This window comes from Typopeltis vanoorti, chromosome 9 (genome assembly GCF_054136105.1).
Source record: "Typopeltis vanoorti isolate ZY-2024b chromosome 9, IOZ_Tvanoo_1.0, whole genome shotgun sequence".
NCBI lineage: Eukaryota > Metazoa > Arthropoda > Arachnida > Uropygi > Thelyphonidae > Typopeltis > Typopeltis vanoorti.
Genome location: NC_143557.1, coordinates 64325049 through 64344241, shown reverse-complemented (window position 1 = coordinate 64344241; position 19193 = coordinate 64325049). Strand labels below are relative to the sequence as shown.

At 34.4% G+C, this 19193-nt stretch overlaps 1 protein-coding gene across 1 annotated transcript in view; it reads left to right on the top strand.

Annotated features, from left to right (window-relative positions):
• LOC150103097 (putative ATP-dependent RNA helicase TDRD12) overlaps positions 1-19193 on the top strand; it is a 623943-nt gene that overhangs the window by 469899 nt on the left and 134851 nt on the right. The window contains exon 22 of the mRNA XM_090397898.1: positions 17091-17201. Within this exon, the coding sequence (XP_090254024.1) occupies positions 17091-17201 (111 nt within the window). The remainder of the gene's footprint in view (positions 1-17090; positions 17202-19193) is intronic.

The window sequence follows — 19193 nt, the reverse complement described above, 5'->3', positions numbered from 1 at the left end:
ATTTTAAAAACAAGGGATACAGTTTATAGAAATGGGTTTAAAAGGGGTACACAAGTGGAAAAAGGTTTGGAACCACTGCTCTAAGTTATTGTGCTTTTGTGTGTTAGTAATTGAAAGTTTATTTTTCACTTGGTTAGACTATAATAAATTTAGTTTAATCCTTTATCCAAGTGTGAGCAAACAAAGTTTGCACCCGAAAATATCTTCAGGACTGAATATGGTGTTGTACTACCTTACCGGGGTAAGGTAATACAACACTGGGCAACTCATAGGAAAGGTGGACCAAGCTAACATCACTCCTGTCCCAGTATCTCCCATAATGCAAAACACATCTCCTTGCAGATATGATGTCCAGTGAAAGTGGGTTTTCTCTAAACTGTTGTTGTTAGAATACCTGAAGGTGAACGGATGAGGAGGATGTCTACAGAAAACCCACTTTCACTGGACGTTATATTCTTAAACAATCTGCTCATCATCCTTATCAAAAAAACAGGAATCATAAAATGTTTAGTCTGATGAGCTAGAACTAATTGTTCGACTCCTCATGAATTACAGAAAGAACTTTCAACTATCAAACATCACATGAAATTAAATGGCTTCTTAGAAAAAAGTACACAACATCTTTTCGATTCCTACAGTCCAATCCAGAATGACAAGGAATCAATACGTTGAGTTTCAATTCCATATATTTGCTGGATTTCAGAACCAATTTCAAGAATTCTGAAGAAATATGATTTAACAGCCACTTATATCACTATTAACAAAATATCCACCTATTTCCCCCCCTCTTCTAAAGATAAATGCTAAATTCCATGTCTCTGCCTGGTGTATATCAAGTTCCTTGTAACTGCAATCTGTCCTACTTGAACAAACAGGACCCTCTATAGAAAAAAAGAATTCAAGAAAATCAATCATACATTCTGCACAACAAATCCAATAAGTCTGGATGGGCTCAGCACAGGATAGAGACAATGTTAAATTATGAATGAAGAATTTTATGATTTATTAATACTTCATTCATGATTTAACATGAATTGCATTTCCTGAGCTAAGTTTGCTCTTAAATAAATTGTAATTTAAACACTTACTGTTATTTGTTCATTGAAATAATAATTGTAATTTTTTTTTTTTAGTTATTTTATCTTGTATAAATTATTAATATAACTTGTAATTATATCCTAAGTGAAATGTAATATATGCATTTTATTTGTTGTTACGGAAAGTGAAAACTTTTCTAAAGGACTCTGCTAATGTGATTTGATTGGCTGCTGTCAGAACACTAAGTTATTTCATGATAGCGTGTGCCTTAGCATTGAGAACGGTACAATGATCACATGATAATTTCGTGGTTTGAGCGGGAAAAAGAGAGAGGATTTATAATATAGAGGAAGAAGGAACCAGAAGGAAAATCGAGTGAATGTAGATAGGTAGTGAGACGTGACCTAACTTGAGATCGAACGTCGCAACAAAGATTTGGAAGCTTGTTCCGATTTTAATGAATCTTACTTCAAACTCATAATTATTTATAGTTACCTGTCACCTTGTAAAGGAATTTAACTGAGTGAATAGATAATAATAATATGATTGAGATTTATCTTAAGACAAGTTATTACGAGCAAGAAAATATCTTTTCCAGTCTTGGTAAATAAGTTGTTGAACTCAGGGATACTACAAGTTTTGTGTCGTCTAAAGTGGAAGATTATCGAGTGCCTAGAAGTAATGTAAGAATTTTCCATAATGTGCAAGCTATGATGATCATACCGATAAGAATATCTATTCTATAACTAACGTGTGATAGTGATGCTTGTGTCCAGAGAACTAAGTAAAATTTTTTGTTGCTGAAGCCAGCTAGTCCAGCTTGATTGAGTGATATTATAAAACATTTCCTTGTGAAACAAAATGTGAGAAACTTTATTAAAAAAATAGTCGGTGTTTGAATGTGTTATCTCACAATGCATATGTATATTTAAGACTGAACCTTTTAAGAACTATTTTAATCCTCTGATAGATATCGAAGTTGCCAGTTAAGTGTTTGATAAATTGAAGTTTATGAATATTTCTCTGAGACTAAAAAGAATTAACTTTTAAATGATGTTTAAATGCTGAATAATGATGTTGTTTAAAGTGAAACTAAGTTGAAATCATCACGGATGAGAATTGTGAAAGCCTTATACATAAGTTCTAGCAGTAATAAGTGATGTACTCAGCTGAGTAGAATCTAATTTCTTTATAGAATGCATAAATTGTTTTCTAATTGTATTGATCTTAATAGAGTTCTTGTTTCTTATGTAAGAATAATTTTGTGAGAGAATTAAATATCTTGTTTAACTTGATCCTTATGCTTGCCTAATTTCAGTTTAATTGCACCACTCATTAAAATACGAATCTTGCAGGAAATCCTATATATAAGTAAGACAATTTTGACCTGTAGTAAGTTCTTATAGCTGTAGTGCTAATTGGTGCTTGATTCCCTCACAAAAATTGTGTGTTTCAAACATAGAGTGCCGCAGTATAATAAAAATTTTCTTCATGTTTGAAAGTGGGGTTAAACAACAGCAAACAAATATAAGGTTGGATGGAAGACAAAACCAACAACAAGCCACAACATCCTCTGGTCCAAGACTCGCCTTCTACACAGATGTCGCTATGAATTCAATCGCTATTCAAAGAGAGTGAGTGCTGAGGCCTTACTTCAACACCTTAACTTGAATCAAAATGACTGTATATCCTTATCAAAAATATGGGAAAGTTTAATCTGGATAACACATTAAATTTTTTTTTATCGAGACTTTAAATTCCTAAATTAATATAATGTTATTTATAAATTAAGATTATTATATGAAATTGTGAATACCTTTAATTTAGTCATCACTCTGACGAAATTTTTCCTTTCTTTAATGCTTAGCAATGTAACATTAAGCAGCTCGTTCTACTTTTGAATGATCAATCGTTGGTATTCCACCTTGTTAAAAACTGTTCCTATATAGCCACTGAAGATAGTCTGTTAGTTTCAGACTGAAATATTTGGCAAATATTAAAATATTCTTGTGTTAATGTCTATAATTCCTAATTATAATGTCACAAGTGTCTCTCAAGAATGAATATATTTCACTCGCAAAACATTGTTTTGCTTTCTTGGTATCTTTAACATATTCACTAACTGACCTGAACAGCTCCTAAATTCGCAGTGTTGAATAAAACTGCCTTCAAAAACAAGTGTTTTAGCACTTTCCATGATGTCTCTTTCCTGAACTATGGAATATATTGCCAATTTATGCTATGGTTTTTACCCACTTCATGTCTCCAATATTAGCAAAGTGATGGTTAATATTTGGTTAATTAAATATCTTTCTTGTGTTTACGTGCATTTATCATTCAGTCTTATGTCACAAGTATCCTTAAAACAGCAAAGTGGTGGTGTCACACATTCATTTATGGCCTATAATGAATTTTGTTTTACTATTTTAGAAAGAGAAATGACTTTTCAGTTATTAATAAATACTAAATGAGCAATTTGCACACTTGAATTTGGAACTCATTCCCTTTCCTTGATTGTATGCACAAGACTTCTAAAGACCTCTTCTGTATTGTTTCTAAAGAAGGATATATTGCTGTTTTTTGCTATGTTATGTCAGTACATAGTTATAGTTTGGGACTTCACTGAAGCATTTGCAATATTAAACTTTCTGTGACTTCAGGTTTTTCATGCTAAAGAATTTTTCCTAAATAACTTGGATTTTTTTACAGATAAATTTTTATAAAAAAAATGTGTGCTTTTTTTTGTTTTTGCAAATATGTTTACTATCTTTATTTATGTATCTGAATTTCATATAAAATATACATGCTAATATTATTACAACTGGAATTTAGATGTACTTGTACATACATTTTCTAACACTAGTTGACTAGCAGATATTCCATCTCAGGCAACCAAAGGAGAAGAACACAGTTGATTTCACCTAGACTAGCCAGTCAGAAGTCTGAATTAATGATGTAGGTACACAGCCACTCTCAACTCAAAGAATGTTGTGATTTCTTTTGTCTTTAATGGCTGCTACTCTACTCTCATGATATGATTTGGTCTTCCTTACTAGTTACTTTTCTAGCTTACATTCTATTCTACTCCATACTCCTGCATCTCTTCATGTTTCTCCTTTCACCCTCATGCCAAAAATGAATACTTCACTGAATGTAAATGAACCACAAGTGATCCTGAACATCAGATGATGTATTAAGCATTTTTCTAGAGTAACAAATGGACACTGGCTATCCATACTTCCTGGAATCACTTGACAAATACAAACCAGGCAAGAAGCTCTCATCCTATTGTAAATGAGATAAGTGCAAAGCCAAAGGGTGGGAAAATTCTTCTGTTGGAATTGTCATAGATTCTGCCAAAATGTTGGTGGTATCAAGGTTCTTTTGCAGAAACACAAATCAGTTCTTTTTAAAACCTCATGAGGATCCACATTAAGGCATTTCACTTTGTAAGGACAGAATGAGCCTCCATAATAACTGATATAGATGAAGACCTTTGGTCAAAAAGACCTGAGTTCGATTCCCATCAGTAACATGAGTAACCTTTATCTGGTCTCTTTCGTCGAACTGTGAGTTAGCCGGTCTAATACAGAGTTAAGGGGGTTTTTTCATCCAGAAACTCAGGTTTTTCATTCCTCAGAACAGGCAAGCCAGCCCCTTGAACACATCATGGAAATATAGTCATAAATGAATATTTATGACCCCTTAGGGGATGCAGCAGAGGAGTGATGAACTAGCTGCATTAATTTGTCATAAGCTCCTCATTAGGAGGAACTCAACCCGTCCTAAAAGACGAATGGGAAGGATAACATAGGAAGGACAGAACTGGAGACAGACTTACTATCCTAGTGGGCATCCATACTCCTTTTCGCTTCATCCACCTTAATGCTGCTCTGGAAGTGGTAACCATTTGCCTCTCAGTGAAATTACTTATTGCAATATTCTCTATTTATCTACCATTAAGTTCTGAGTTAGCACAGATTGATCTTGATACTCATATTGCAACTACTTCAGCCCATACTTCTTATGGGTGACTAATAGACGCAGTACTCTGTGAGGTGATGACAACACGATTGGTATTACCCAACAGAGTAGCACCATCATAAATGGGTAAGGCCAGATTGTTGAGCACATGCTTGCCAATATTGATATCTCTCTTTCTCTCTCTCTCTCCTAAATAATGGATGCATTATATTTTGCAACTCTTCTACTGTTCATGCAGAAGAGAAACACTGTCCTTGTGAAAGAGAACATTTATGGAAATGCCATTTTCTTGTGATTTGTAAAATATTTTCACAGGAACCACGTTCTCTTATATGGATATGCCCATGTGGAAAATTGACCAGCATGATTGAAATCTTTTTTCCATCATTCAAAATTTAATGCTGTTTAGCCAAACAAAGTCAATGAAGCAGTAATGAAGCAGATTGTATTGTCCAGGCAGCAAAAAGACGATTCCAAAAAAATCAGCTTGATTTCCACTTCATCCAATGCCACCATGTAATCCTGAATGCCAAGCAACAACAACAAAGACATTGCTTGGAATATATTTTAGAGAGATACTTCTACTCATCAGATATCATAGCTTTTAAACATTCTCTTGTCAAAGCATGTTATGTTAGATGTGAGAGTCAAATACATCCATGAATCAAGTTTACATCATTTGTCAAGTATATATCTGGTGCAAAAGTTGTTTGGGATGAAATTTGAAAAAAGAAGGGTAGATATCGAACACATCATTTATCTTCTGGAACATAATGGATCTTTAGTTGCTAAACCTAAAGAATGTTTAAGGGAAAATTTGCTAAGATCTTAACAACACTTTCCTTTCGTCTTGAATTTTTGACATTAGAAGAACAAGAAAAAGCAACAGCAGCTCAACTTTTCTATGAACTAGAGCCATAGTTCACATTCTAAAAAGAGAATCTCACTCTCTCTCTCTCTCTCTCTTTTTCTTTCATGCCACTACAGTAGGATCTCATGACATCCATTATGAGGCAATAAAACATCTTCCATCATCTTTTATAGATCTGCTTCTTTTACTATACAATAGAATACCTGCTGAGGAATACTTTCTGGATCATCATCATTAATTTTCTTATATACTTTTCACAGGTGTTTGGGTAATTATGAGAGCATTACATGAACAAGTTTACATTATTAATAAATTTTCAAAAATCTCAAATTGCCAGCCTATCCTCATTCGTTCAGTATCCAGGTAGATACCTAACAAGGTGCATCACACGAAGGTGAAGAAGCCCTGGCCAGTTCTCTGCATTCCTTTAAAGGCTATGTGGTCTCTTTTCAGTTATACAGCTTTGACTGAAGGAATTTTTTTAAAGAAAATCAGAAACTCTCACATGTATGCTATAAGTTAAAATGTACAAATATTATGGGGAGAAATAAAGGAGTTTTGAACAGAAGAACTAAAGAGACTGTGTGGCAAAATAAAGAAATATCACCTGACTCAGCTAGGAAATTTCAAAATTTTCCTTATAGAAATTGATTAGTGGGTGGGTGTGTGGGGGGGGGGGGAAATAAGAGAACCCATTGCTGTCCCAACTTGCTGCTTGTATATTTTTCCTTTGCATGAAAGGTAATCCGAATACCTTCAGGTGAATCTGAATAATTCAAAAATATCAGAGGGTAAATGTAGCTTAGGTGTTAAGGGTCTCTGTCAGTGGTACAGGTGAAGGATAAAGTAATGTCAAAATTGACCATAATGGCAGAATCTGTCAGGATTGAAGTTGTTTTTAATGTCTTAAAGTGAGAAGTTTTAATAAATGGGGAGAGTTGAGGACTCCATATGGTTTGACATGATAAAATTTTAGCTTTCTGATAACTTCTTTTGGCTAAGAAGTTATCTGACTCATTATTACTTAATCTGAATTATTATAACTTCTTTTGGCTAAGAAGTTATATATGCATAATAAAAAAAATTATATCTTTTTAAAAAAAAAAAAAATAAACAAATTATACACTTTTTTCTTTTGAAGTTTAGTAAGAACCCAATCAGTTAACTGATGTTTACTGGAGTCTTTAAGAAGATTGCTGATTTTTCTGTTATAATCTGTTTGGTCTGCCTATAAACCAGCTAAACACTTGACATCTGAACTCAACAAACACATCAGCAGATATCATCGTACATTCCATGCTCTTTAAAACCACTAACAGAACATTGAATTAGAGGAGAACTAAACAGTGAGCTTCAGTGTGTTGTCCCTTTTTGCGAATGTTCCAGTACAGGGGCGAATGCTATCTTGAAATTCACGCTTGCTCTTGTTATCATTCAGGGAATGAGAGGTATGATTGAAGTCTGATTAGCGGAATAATGAATTACTGACCATTTAAAACTATGTACAGGTAACCCTCGTATAATGTGGATGTTAGGTTCCGCAGAAATGCCGCGTTATGCGATTCTCAGATCACATAGAAAAAGTAGGGTTATGTTCCGAAATCGGTTTTTTTTTATTTTTTTTATTATTATTATATAAACAACATATCCAACAAAAAAAAAATATTTTTATTTAATTCAGGTAATTCATGTGGGTTAAGAAAACATATAAACTATGAAACAAATACATAGTATAAAAATTACAAATTGTACTTGAACTTCATTGCACATAATGCATAAATGTTTTAGGCAAATAAAATAGTTCATGTTTTAATCTTTCATAGCACGAGGATTTGAAGATTGGTTAATAAACACTGGTTTCATCATGTAATCACCTGATGCATTACTACAAAACAGTAGAGTAATTCTGTCTTTGCAAACTTTGAATCCAGGAGCTGATCTTTCATTTTTTGAAATATAGGTGCGTTTTTGCACTTGTTTCCAATATAATCCGGATTTCATCAGCATTTGAACACCTCGTCTGCACTATAAATGTTTATAAACTCTGAGCGTTTTTTGTGTAATAAGATTTCCATCCATAGGAATTTTCTTTTGAGGTGCAATCTTCCATCGAAAGCGTTAGAGATTTCTCCATTTTTCCATTATAATATCGCATGCACGAGCAACGCACTTTGCACTTATTGTTGACCCAGCAATAAACACTTTCTCGAATTTTATGTTCATTTTGTTTGATTGTTCGAATTGTTGATTCATTTAAATTCAAAGTCCCTGCAAAAACTCCTGGTTTTTCTCCATTTTTCAACCGATCCAAGATTTTGAGTATTTTTCTTCAAGAGAAATTAATTTGGTTTTCATTGTTAGTTTTTCCCTTTCATTGCAGTTTGTGGCCATTATTATAAAAATAATTTTTTACACAAAAAAACAATCATTACATATTATATATAACTCACCAGAAAATAAAGTGCTCAGCTTGAGATGAACACACATGATTTTTAATGCACTTTCCTGGCAGACACGAGGACAATTTTCAACAATAAACGTTTTATATGGTAAACAATTGAGGTACATGCATGCTAAAGGATATTTCCCCTCATATAAATTCGCTACTTATAATTACATGTGGGATACAGGCAAACACAAATTTAACAAAGATAAAATTCGATTTTTAAGTCGCTCAGTGAAAAACATATGAAGAGATAAATGGTTACTACAATTTGTAGACCGTGTTTTTATTGGAACCGTGTTGTAAAGTACCGCATTCAACAAGAGGAATTTTCTTTCTACAATTTTAGACCTCATTATATCGAAACCGCATTGTATAAGTACCGCATTATACGAGGGCTACCTGTATTTAGAAATTTATGTACATTTAATCATACAAATACAACATTTATTTTACAAATGATATTCAATCTTTTTCAATTTAGCTCGAATACAAATTCTACCCTACAGTTCTTCTTTATGAACTGGTCAATAACATCATCATAAAAAGTTGGTTATAACTTAATTTTCCGAAGCAACACGCAAACTTGTAAAAGCTGGCTGAAGCTTACTGGCTAGAGCTACTTTGACTGCCTATGCCCATGTTTAAGCAACAGGGTGAGATGATGTGGAGGGAGCAGAAATGGCTATGCACACGCGTGAAATCACAGTGCTGAAGCGAGGATCTGGATGCTCCTACAACCGAGCAAGCCAAGGTAGCTTGACTAGCATCGGCCTCAGATACACAACGTAAAGCTCAATTATTGTCATGCAAGCTTAAAATGTCTTCTGTCTACAAAAATAAAAGCCTAAATGGAATGCTTATAAATGCATGCATTTATTAACAAATAAATATTACTTCTTTCTCAATTAATGAGCTTGCGCAGGAAGCATAGCAAGAACGGAGAATTCGCCACTGTTCCATTGGAGGATACACTAGTTCTCCTTTTCAAAATTTATCCCCCTGACACTTGTAAACTCTTTAAACATGTCTGAAATCAGGGTATTTTAGCAGAAATGATCAATTTTTAAACAAATTGAAGGTGTAAAAGCTGTATAACTGAGAGGAGACCTCCACATAGACTTCAAAGGAATGCGGAGAACCGACCAGGGCTTCTGACCTAATGTCCAATCCTCACCTTCTCGTGGTGCACCCTGTTGGGTATCTACTTGGATACTGAACGAACAAGGATGGGCTGGCAATTTGCAATTTAGCCAACCAAATTGTATTCTTATTGGTTAAACCAAAATAAAAAAATTATGGTACAACATAACAAAATTTCATGCCGGCTGGGGCGTCGCCCGGTTAAACAAGGCCCCCGTTGTTTTTGCCAGTGAACCAGGATGAACAACGAAAAGTCAGCTACTGGAACAAATCTGAAAACACACCCCAACTCAACATCACCAGAGTTAAAGATCGGTACTATCAACATAAGAAGCCTGAATGGCAAAGAAATGGAGCTAGATAAGTAATAAGATGGAATTAGATAAGTACCAGATCGACATAATAGGGGTGACTGAAACAAAAAAGACAAAAACTGGTGAGATCTTTCTGAGCAATAAAATACAAAATGTTATATTCAGGTTAGCAAGATTAGCAAAACACGTGTTCTCTGCCAAGTTGGCAGCAAAACGACCCAGAGGAAGACCAAGATATAGGTGGATTGATAAGGTACAAAGTGCCTTAGACGATAGAAATATAAGATCTGATAATGTTGGAGTCTTGACGAGTAATAGACTGATTTGGAGGAAAACTGTAGATAGGAAGTTAGTAATGATGTAATTTTTTTCATGTAGTACTATCATATCTTGTACACCCCTTGAGGGTACATGGCAGGAATTTGATGATGATGATGATTGAAGGTGTAGAATTGGGCTCCCCACTTATTTCCCCCCCCCCCCCCATTGCTAACTTATACATGGAATTATTTGATTCTTAATTCAGTACTCCTGAAGCCCAAAGTATGGTAGACAATGTCTGTGCCATTTGACTGTATGACCAACACTCTCTTTCTAACTTTTACATTTCCTCAATGATATCATCCCCAAATTAGTTAAAATTGGAAGAGGGAAATGAAGGGGCTGTAGTCTTCTTGGATACTTGAGTTACAAGGCAATCAGGTGGTTTATCATAACCCCCCCACACACACACACAGATATCTACAAGCCATTTCACACCAACATCCTGTCTGGAAACTTGGAATTATCAACACTCTGCCCTTTAGAGTAGAAGAAATTTCATCCATAGGACACTGCTTCACCTGGAACCCCCTTCCCCAAATAAACTGCACTCTCTTCTGATGCAACACAGAACAGTATATAAACCTTTAAACAAGATATCTACCTTCCTAAGATAACTCGAGGATTACTATGATCCCTCTCCTTTAAGGTGTCCACATCATCCCCTGCCATTGGGAACTCAGTATTTCAGATAGGATGGATAACTAAAAAGTAGACTATCACAACTCATGCCTTGGAGAAGGACAACTTCATCAGATGGAAATAAGTCTGAGGGACTGTTCCTGGAACTGGCACAAGCTCTATGGAGCATGGGCAACTTGAACAGAGCCTGTAGTATAATCTTACATAGATTTTGGCACACCACCCTATCTACCCATCATCACTAATAACAGGAATCACTACCAACAGTGCCATTGTCACCTTCCATGAATGTGATGACTGACCTTATTCTCAATGTCATTTTATGTCTTCTTTGAGTGGGTATTGTTAAAGTGCCTTTGATAATGTTAGTTTAGATAGTAAAATGTCAGCTTGCAAATAATAAATCTCAGTCAGTGAATTATTTGTTTTAATTTTGGTTTCTACATAGTTCTCTATTCCAGAAGCTTCAACGTGGATCATTTATTTATGTTGATTCTAACCTAAATGTTTTTCATTTGTCTGAGTTGTCAGCATGTCATATCACATCATTGGTCCTCTCCATCCAACAGTATTTCAGTGCCAGTCAGAATTCAGAAATGCACTAATGTAATTATATGTGTAAACCTATTGGGAAACACTCTCTCCATTATTATTATTTTTAAAACAGTTGTGCAGACCTGCTACCGCTCTGTGTGGAAAATTTTTACACAACCTGATCACTGCACAACACTTTAAAAGTTTTTTTTGTAATATACATAGAAAACAAATGACTAAGCCAGCTGTACTGCAACATTGGAGTTTGTGTGTGTGGGAGCATTTCATTTTCTGCACAACTATCCATCCATGGAAACATTGCCTAAGAGTTTCATTACATTGAGTTTCTATGCTACAGAATGTTTTAATAGCAAAAATTAGATTTTTATCATAAAAGCAGTTCAAGGCATAAGTTACAAGTGAAAATGTAGTGAAAAATAGTATCATTAATAAAATAATAATAATAATAATAATAATAAATGGCTTTGTGTCACTTATAAAATGCATTGTTTTTTTTAACAGACTGATAAACACACTAATTAGCTAAATAAAAAGTAGCTATATTATTCACAAAAGTATAAATTTACCAGATCTGAGATTAAATGCATGATTGTGATATATTTAGGCAACTGTGGCAGAGTACACCCAAGCTAAGATCTGATTAACGAAATATTTGCCTGACTGGTAAGTCAACACAACATTTTTCATCCCATGTATAGAGTTGAACACTGTTATTATTTTGGTTTTAGAAATGGGGTTTGTTGATATTTCAATTTTTTGGTCTGAGAAATGAAAAGTGTCTCTTTGTGATATTTCTGGTTTTGGAAAATGCTTTTGATTAGGTTCAGTGGATAAAGTCTGAGAAAGTTAAGAAAAGTCGAATATAGGAAAATAAGAAATGGTTGCGTTAAAGAATATATATTGACTCATGTTAACAATTTCTGGAGTCATCAAACAAGCAAATAGTTTAGTAGCTAAGTATTTAATGTCAATATTTCACTTGCTCAAACTGACATGATCTGGTCACATTGAAAGACACACTCAACAAATACAGAAGCTGAAATGATCTAGAGAACGAGGAAAGTCATATTTGATATCAAATGTGAGAGTTGCATCCTTTGTGTTGTAATCGCTTGTCTTGTTGACTTGAGTAGATAGCACTTTCATTTTCGAAGAGCATATGTTCGAATTGCATTGTGGGGCATGGATATTTGTTAATGTCTTTAGCTGGTTGATGAATTTCTTCCGCCCCCTTCCCCCTTGTCTGAGACCACCATCCTACTTATTTTGGAAGCCTGGAGCAATTCAAAAATTCAGTCTTTGATTTCCTAGAGTGGAGTTTTTGTATTACATAAATCTTAGCCCAACCATGGTACTAACGTACAGCTGGCCTACAGCCCTTCATGGGAATGATTTACGTTTAGAAAAAAACAAAACAAAAAAACATAATAATAAATAAAGAGTGATTCTTTTGGGGTTGATGAGAAGATAAAGAAAGTGTACCAGAATTTGTTTAAAATCAAAAACCATTAGTTCTGTTGCGATTTTCAGCATACTATGACTAGAGCTAGTCTCTTCTGGAACAGTGATTTAAAATTATTATTTAGAAGTGTTTTATCTGTTTTAATGATTGTCTTATCATTAACACTAGTTATGGAAAATGCAGTGGATATTTTTTACATAGTAATTTTTAATTTTTTGGGTATATTTTTGAAGATTACCAAATGCTTTTGTATATTTATATGCTGTAAGATCAGCTTACAGTGTGAACATAGATTGAATGGAATTGAAAGGAGATGAGAAGTTAGATCAGTAGGTTTGAAGCTGGGTTCTGAATTGGTGTTAACTAGCAGTGCATGTTTTTACAGGCTTAGGGAACGTGGGAAAATGATTGAAGCCAGTTCAGTAGAATAATGCATATGAAAATACCTAGAGTAGAGGCATATGGCAAAAACAGTGCCAGAGTGAGTTCTGTATGAGAGAAAAAAACAAGGGGGGACATCTATTAATCGTATTGTCCTTTTGTGAATAACAACAAGAATTTTAAGTAAGATCAAAAATTTTTTTTTCAAATGTTTTCAACTCACAAAAATTTGTTACTTATATTCCATGTACTTCTTAATTGTCAACTTTGGTATGTACACTATTTTGAGTCTACTTACTTGTTGCAAATTACAACTACCTGAATATACAGTATTTTGTGAATCCCAACCAGGAAAGATATAAACCTATAGATAGTACTTTAGTTCTATGGGATAGGTTATGGATTAAATAATCCAGAAACCTTGCTCTAGAGACAAGCATTCAACTTTCCAACCCACTTAAGCCTCCAGTGAGTAGAATGGTGATCTTATACTAAGCACTGAAATTCATCTCCATCATATTCAAAAACACCCTTATCTATGTTTGAAATCACTGCCTGTTGGAGAGTGGAGATGCAAAATGAAGAAATCCCTCACAGTTATCCTCTTTGCCAACACAGAGGATAACTGTATGGAGTGAGGGGTTTATACGGTTATCCTCTTTGCCAACACAGAAAAGCAAATCAGATTTAGAAGAGATCCTGAGATTGACATTAATTTGAACAAAATTGTTTTCACTTCAGTTTTACTGAAATGAGATTTCAATTCAGTTAAATTACAGCTTCTTGAAATTTGGATTTCAGTGAAAGCCAAAGCCATAATATGCTTCATTAAAATCTCCAGTTTTTCCCTTATACTAAATCTTTTAATAATTGCAAACAGTTAAAGGAGGAAATTTACATCTTTCTCACATGGTAGGTCTGCCATCTGTTTTAAAGCTATTGTTCATTTTGGCTTCCATCTTTTTACATTGCAATAATTATTTCATAATATTACAGAACATTCAACACACCCAACCTAAATAAAGTATTTACTCTTTCTAACTTTAATTAGCCTGTTTGACCAACTGGATTGTGCTTTTGCCCATCTGCTAGACCACAGATTTGAATTTCATTTCAGTCATGGATGTTTTAGTTGGTGGATGAATTTCATCATTCATTGCAAGACCACCTCCACCATGCTGATTGCTGAAGGCCCAAAGTGGCTTGAAAAAGTTCCATGTTTGGTCTCTAGAATGGGATGTTTCCCAATTGTCTAATCTTTAGCCCACCTATAATAATAATGTACAATAGGGTGAGTAGGCTTCACATTCAAAAATAACATGCAAAGAAAAAAAAACAACTTTAATTGTGGTTGTGGCGTTTGTTTTCTTTTTCCCTTTCAGTCGTTTTCTGACCCTGGGTGACTTTGTAGGCATTGCCCACAAAGTATCTCTGGTGAGATTTTTTTAACAGGGTAGTTCACCATTGCTTCTCCCCACCATTTTATCTGCACTTGGGACCAGCATATGGTTGGGAGATATTCATGACTGTAATCCATGTGTGTTCATGGGGAACTTCCACATACACTTCCCAAAACAGAATTTCCCCGTTCTGTGGGATGAAAAATCTGAGTTTCCAGGTGGAGAAAAAGAAAGAAAAAAAAAAAAAAAAAACTACATCCATATGAGACCAGCTAACTCACCTTTCATCAAAAAAGACCAGATAAAGGTTCCTCACATCACTGACAGGAATTGAACCCAGGTCTTTCCGACCATACTGATTGAGCTATACTGATGTAAGCTCAACTTTAATTGTAGTCTCCATAATCTACCAAAATGAATACACTAAGATTCTTCACCAGTAAACCAGTAATCCATATCTTACTTTTCCTGAACTGCATTCATCTTTATTCTTTCCATCTTAAAGGACAATCTGCCCATGTGCGTGCTCACACACATACATTCTTATCATGTGCGTTAAAGATTACATGACATGGATTCTTCCTTTTTTGATTTATTCAGACCTAAGGTGTTTTTTTTTAACCTTAATTTGTATTTAATTTGCTGCTTATATGCATGCTCTGCTAAGTCAACAAACCACTGATGTCTTCTTGGTTTTCTTTCTTCAAATCTGGATCTGCAGTTCGATTATTCTAATAAGAAAGTTAATCTCCACCTTGCTGGAAAAGTATTGAGACATTCTTCATTGCCAGTGACTTGATCCAAATAGTACATGTATCCACCAAAATTCTATTCATCCTTCCAGACATGATCTTTTCATCACTAATAATCTTCGAATTTTATACCATAGTTATCATCTCTCTCTCTCTCTCTCTGTTAATTTCAGTCAAATTTAGTGCAGTTTTTTCTCTCCTCTCCTCACCCTATGCAGTTATTACATGTACCAATCTAGTTTCATATCATTCATTATACTATAATACAATGAAAACAACCTCCATAATTTCCACAGAAAACAACCTCCATAATTTCTACTTCTTTCTCATATTGGACTATTTCATTCAGTCTTCTGATTCCAAGACTTGTTCTGAATGCATAACAGAACTTATTCATAGACGCATGAATGTTCTTATCTTCACTCTACTTTAAATTGTGATCCTGGGTCAGAGACTTGGTTTGTTAGCAATGCATTAAGGTAGTTGACAGTAAAATGTGTCACATCTTACTCATTACAAATCCCAAGCTTCTTTTTCATTGTATACTGAAGCCCTTGTTCATGTTTCTGTAAATAAATCATTTAAAAAAAAAATATAAAAAAAAACACTTTGCAAAGGACAAAAGCACAAATCTTGACTTTTGCCCATTATTCCACCTACGATTCCTTCTACAGCTAGATGATTCTTCAGTATGATTGCCAAATGATGACATATTTTTTTCAAACTCATACACCGGTGATCAATGAAAATCTCTTGATCTACTACTACTGCATATCACACACACTTTGTGTCTCCTGTCTTTCTTTTTCAGTGAGAGATCAGAAGAATCTTATCATCTTGGATACTTAAAAAGTCATCCAACTCCTATGGTGTTTCTTCGGTTGCTCAGGAAACCTGTGCTCTAGAGCTAACCTTTATTTTTTTTTCACTCCCTTCTTCCCAGAGCCAATCCTACAGACTGGAAATTAACTAATATGAACCAGTTTTACAGTACTTTAATTTCAATTGAAAACAAACAGTAATTTGTTTTCAATTTTTACATTAGGATATCTACCGTGATTTTTAGGATCACACTGTCATTATACAGTTAATAAAACTTCATACCTCATTAGAGGGAGAAATTCATTACTCAAACAGAATCTCAAATGTTAGTTGCTGTTATTCCAGGTAACTGAATATTAAAAAATAGCAAAAATTTAGTTAATTATTAACCATTTCTTTCAGATGAAAGAACATCTTGTTGGATGGCTGATGCTGATATAGCCTTTACTGGGGGGGATTGTACTTTTATTGACTTGTTCATAAACTTCCGATAAGAAAAAGTGCATGTGCTTTTAAGTGTAAAATTCCCCTCTGTTTTATATTCTAAATGATTTTTAATGAATATGGGTGGTTAGAAAGAGATAAAGAGCTTTGGTCTTCCTGATCCAATAGTTTTTGTGTTAGGGCAGTTGTTGATGGCGATAATGAATGGATCATCATCATAGTTATTTTGGAATTACAAAACATTCACATTTAATTCATGATATTAGTATTAATAACATGTAGTTTCATGCCATCTCTTTGTAATATATAATAATTTCCAGTATTATAAGTAATGTCACTGTTAACCAGTTATACAAAATATAGATTATCATGTCACTCGTTTAAAAATATTCTGGTAGTTTTAATGTGGAAAATACATTTTGGCATAATAAGAAAACATGATCTTAAATTTTCTTAAAGAATTTCACAACTGTTGATTAAAAAATAACTGAATTAATTTTTATACTTTCCCATTTCAGCTTAAATGAATTATCAAATGCTATTAGTCATTTTGTTGCAAATGGAACTCTAGAAAAGCCAAAGCTAAAAATAGGACTTATCTGTCTTGCACTATTTGATGAAGATAAAAAGTATGTGGAAATTTCTTTATTCATAACAATAACTAGCAGAATGTCAGTTCTTCTGAATGTTTGGAGGACTCCATCCCATTAGTACTGCCAGGATGCAATATAGGAGTTTTCTGTTAAATAGTCAGCATATTGTTAAACTCAACATTCTGTTAAATAGTTTTTGACATTAAATAGTCATAATTAAGCAATCCATCAAGCATTTGCCAGGTGAACAGCCCTCATAAAAATTTTCCTGTTTAAAAATATTTTTATGTAAAGAATATGAAACTTAACATTTAGCTTTGATATGCTGCTGACAGTTTGCAGTAAAGTTTTTCAAGCATTAAAGTCATTCCAAACTTCCCAATGAAGGTAATTGCCTTTCTGCTTGTTATGTGTTTCACATGTTAGTGTTATTGTTATTAGTAATTTTCCACTAGTTGATTTCTATGGCAGCAATGATGTAAACTCTGCAATACTGTCAAATGTGTATGTAAGATTGGTTTTACATTAGCATGGTAACAACTGGAACAATAAAAATGAAGGTAAACTAACATACTACACTCAGAGACCAACTAATTCTGTGTAAATTTGGGAAATTGAACTGCAGGTAAGCTTTTTTATGAGTCTGATATTGTTGCAGTATGGTTGGGAAGGTTGCAGATACCATGTTCTACCTGTATCATTATTTCTTCAGTAGGGATCTTTTTTTATTGGTGCTATGGCGAAGTTGTGGCCATGCACGAGTGCGCTGATTGCCTTCAGGGTAAAGGATGACAGGTTTATTACTGTGTTGAGTGGCAGTCGAGGTTTGGAAACTGAGTTCTTTTTTTAAATTTCAAATTTTTTAATGCTGACATCATATTCTATTTCTACTGAAGCATTCGAGACTTTTGAAAGAATTGTCCAAAGATCGATGTTCAGTGTCGCGGCAAGCTCTTCCTCTAAAAAACTACCAAATGGATTACCAAAAATCCATAATCAGAATGTACCATTATGTCCCATTGTGGATAACATCAATTCCCTCACATACAAATTAGTCAAACATTTAGCCAAAGTGCTCACACAATATACAGGCAGCACACATTAAAAAACTCAGCCCACTTTAAAGCCATTTATAGAAAACCTCTCATGACATAATGGTCAGTTTTGATGTCTCCTCCTTATTCACTAATGTCCCACTCAAAGATACCTTAGACTTCATCCAAGCCAAATTTCTTCCCGATATCTCAGCCCTATTTCAGTCCATGAACTCAGGCTATTTTGTTTGGCAAGGAAAATTCTACAAACAGATAGAGGGTTCTCCACTCTCTCTCTCTCCACCCCTGGCCAACTTCTTTATGAAGACCTTTGAAGAAAAAGAAAAAAACTCTGCTCCACATAAACCCACTGTTTGGCTATGCTATGTGGATGTGTTCGCTATTTGGCCACATGGCCGTCATACATTCCACAACTTCTAAACACATTTAAACAATCAACACCCCAGGATCCAGTTTACCTTGGAAAAGGAAAACAGCAACAGTCTCCCTTTTCTAGACACTTTGATTACACAGCAGCCTGGTGGATCCCTGGCTTTCTCTGTTTACAGAAAACCTACACATACAGGTAGATACATTCACCAGCAGTCACAAAATTCCCCCTCACAACAATATGGGATTATAAAAACCCTATATAAAAGGGCAAAATTAATCAGTTTAGATAACAATGCCCTAACTAATGAACTTAATCATATCCTTAACACCTTCTTAGCCAATGGCTACAACCCCCAAAAAATATTAAAACCAAGAGGCTATCCAAAAAACTAACAAATCCTAAGAAAATATGACCTCACAACTTGTTACAAACCACATAAGAAATTGGTATCTCTTATCTGCTCTACCAAAGACCAGCCACTTCCTTTAGACCTACCTGGGGTACCAGGTCCCTTGCAGTTGCAAACTGTCCTACTACAGCCAAACAGGCAATTCAGCCAATATCAGGATATCCAAACACACAAGGATTACATCCGGTTTC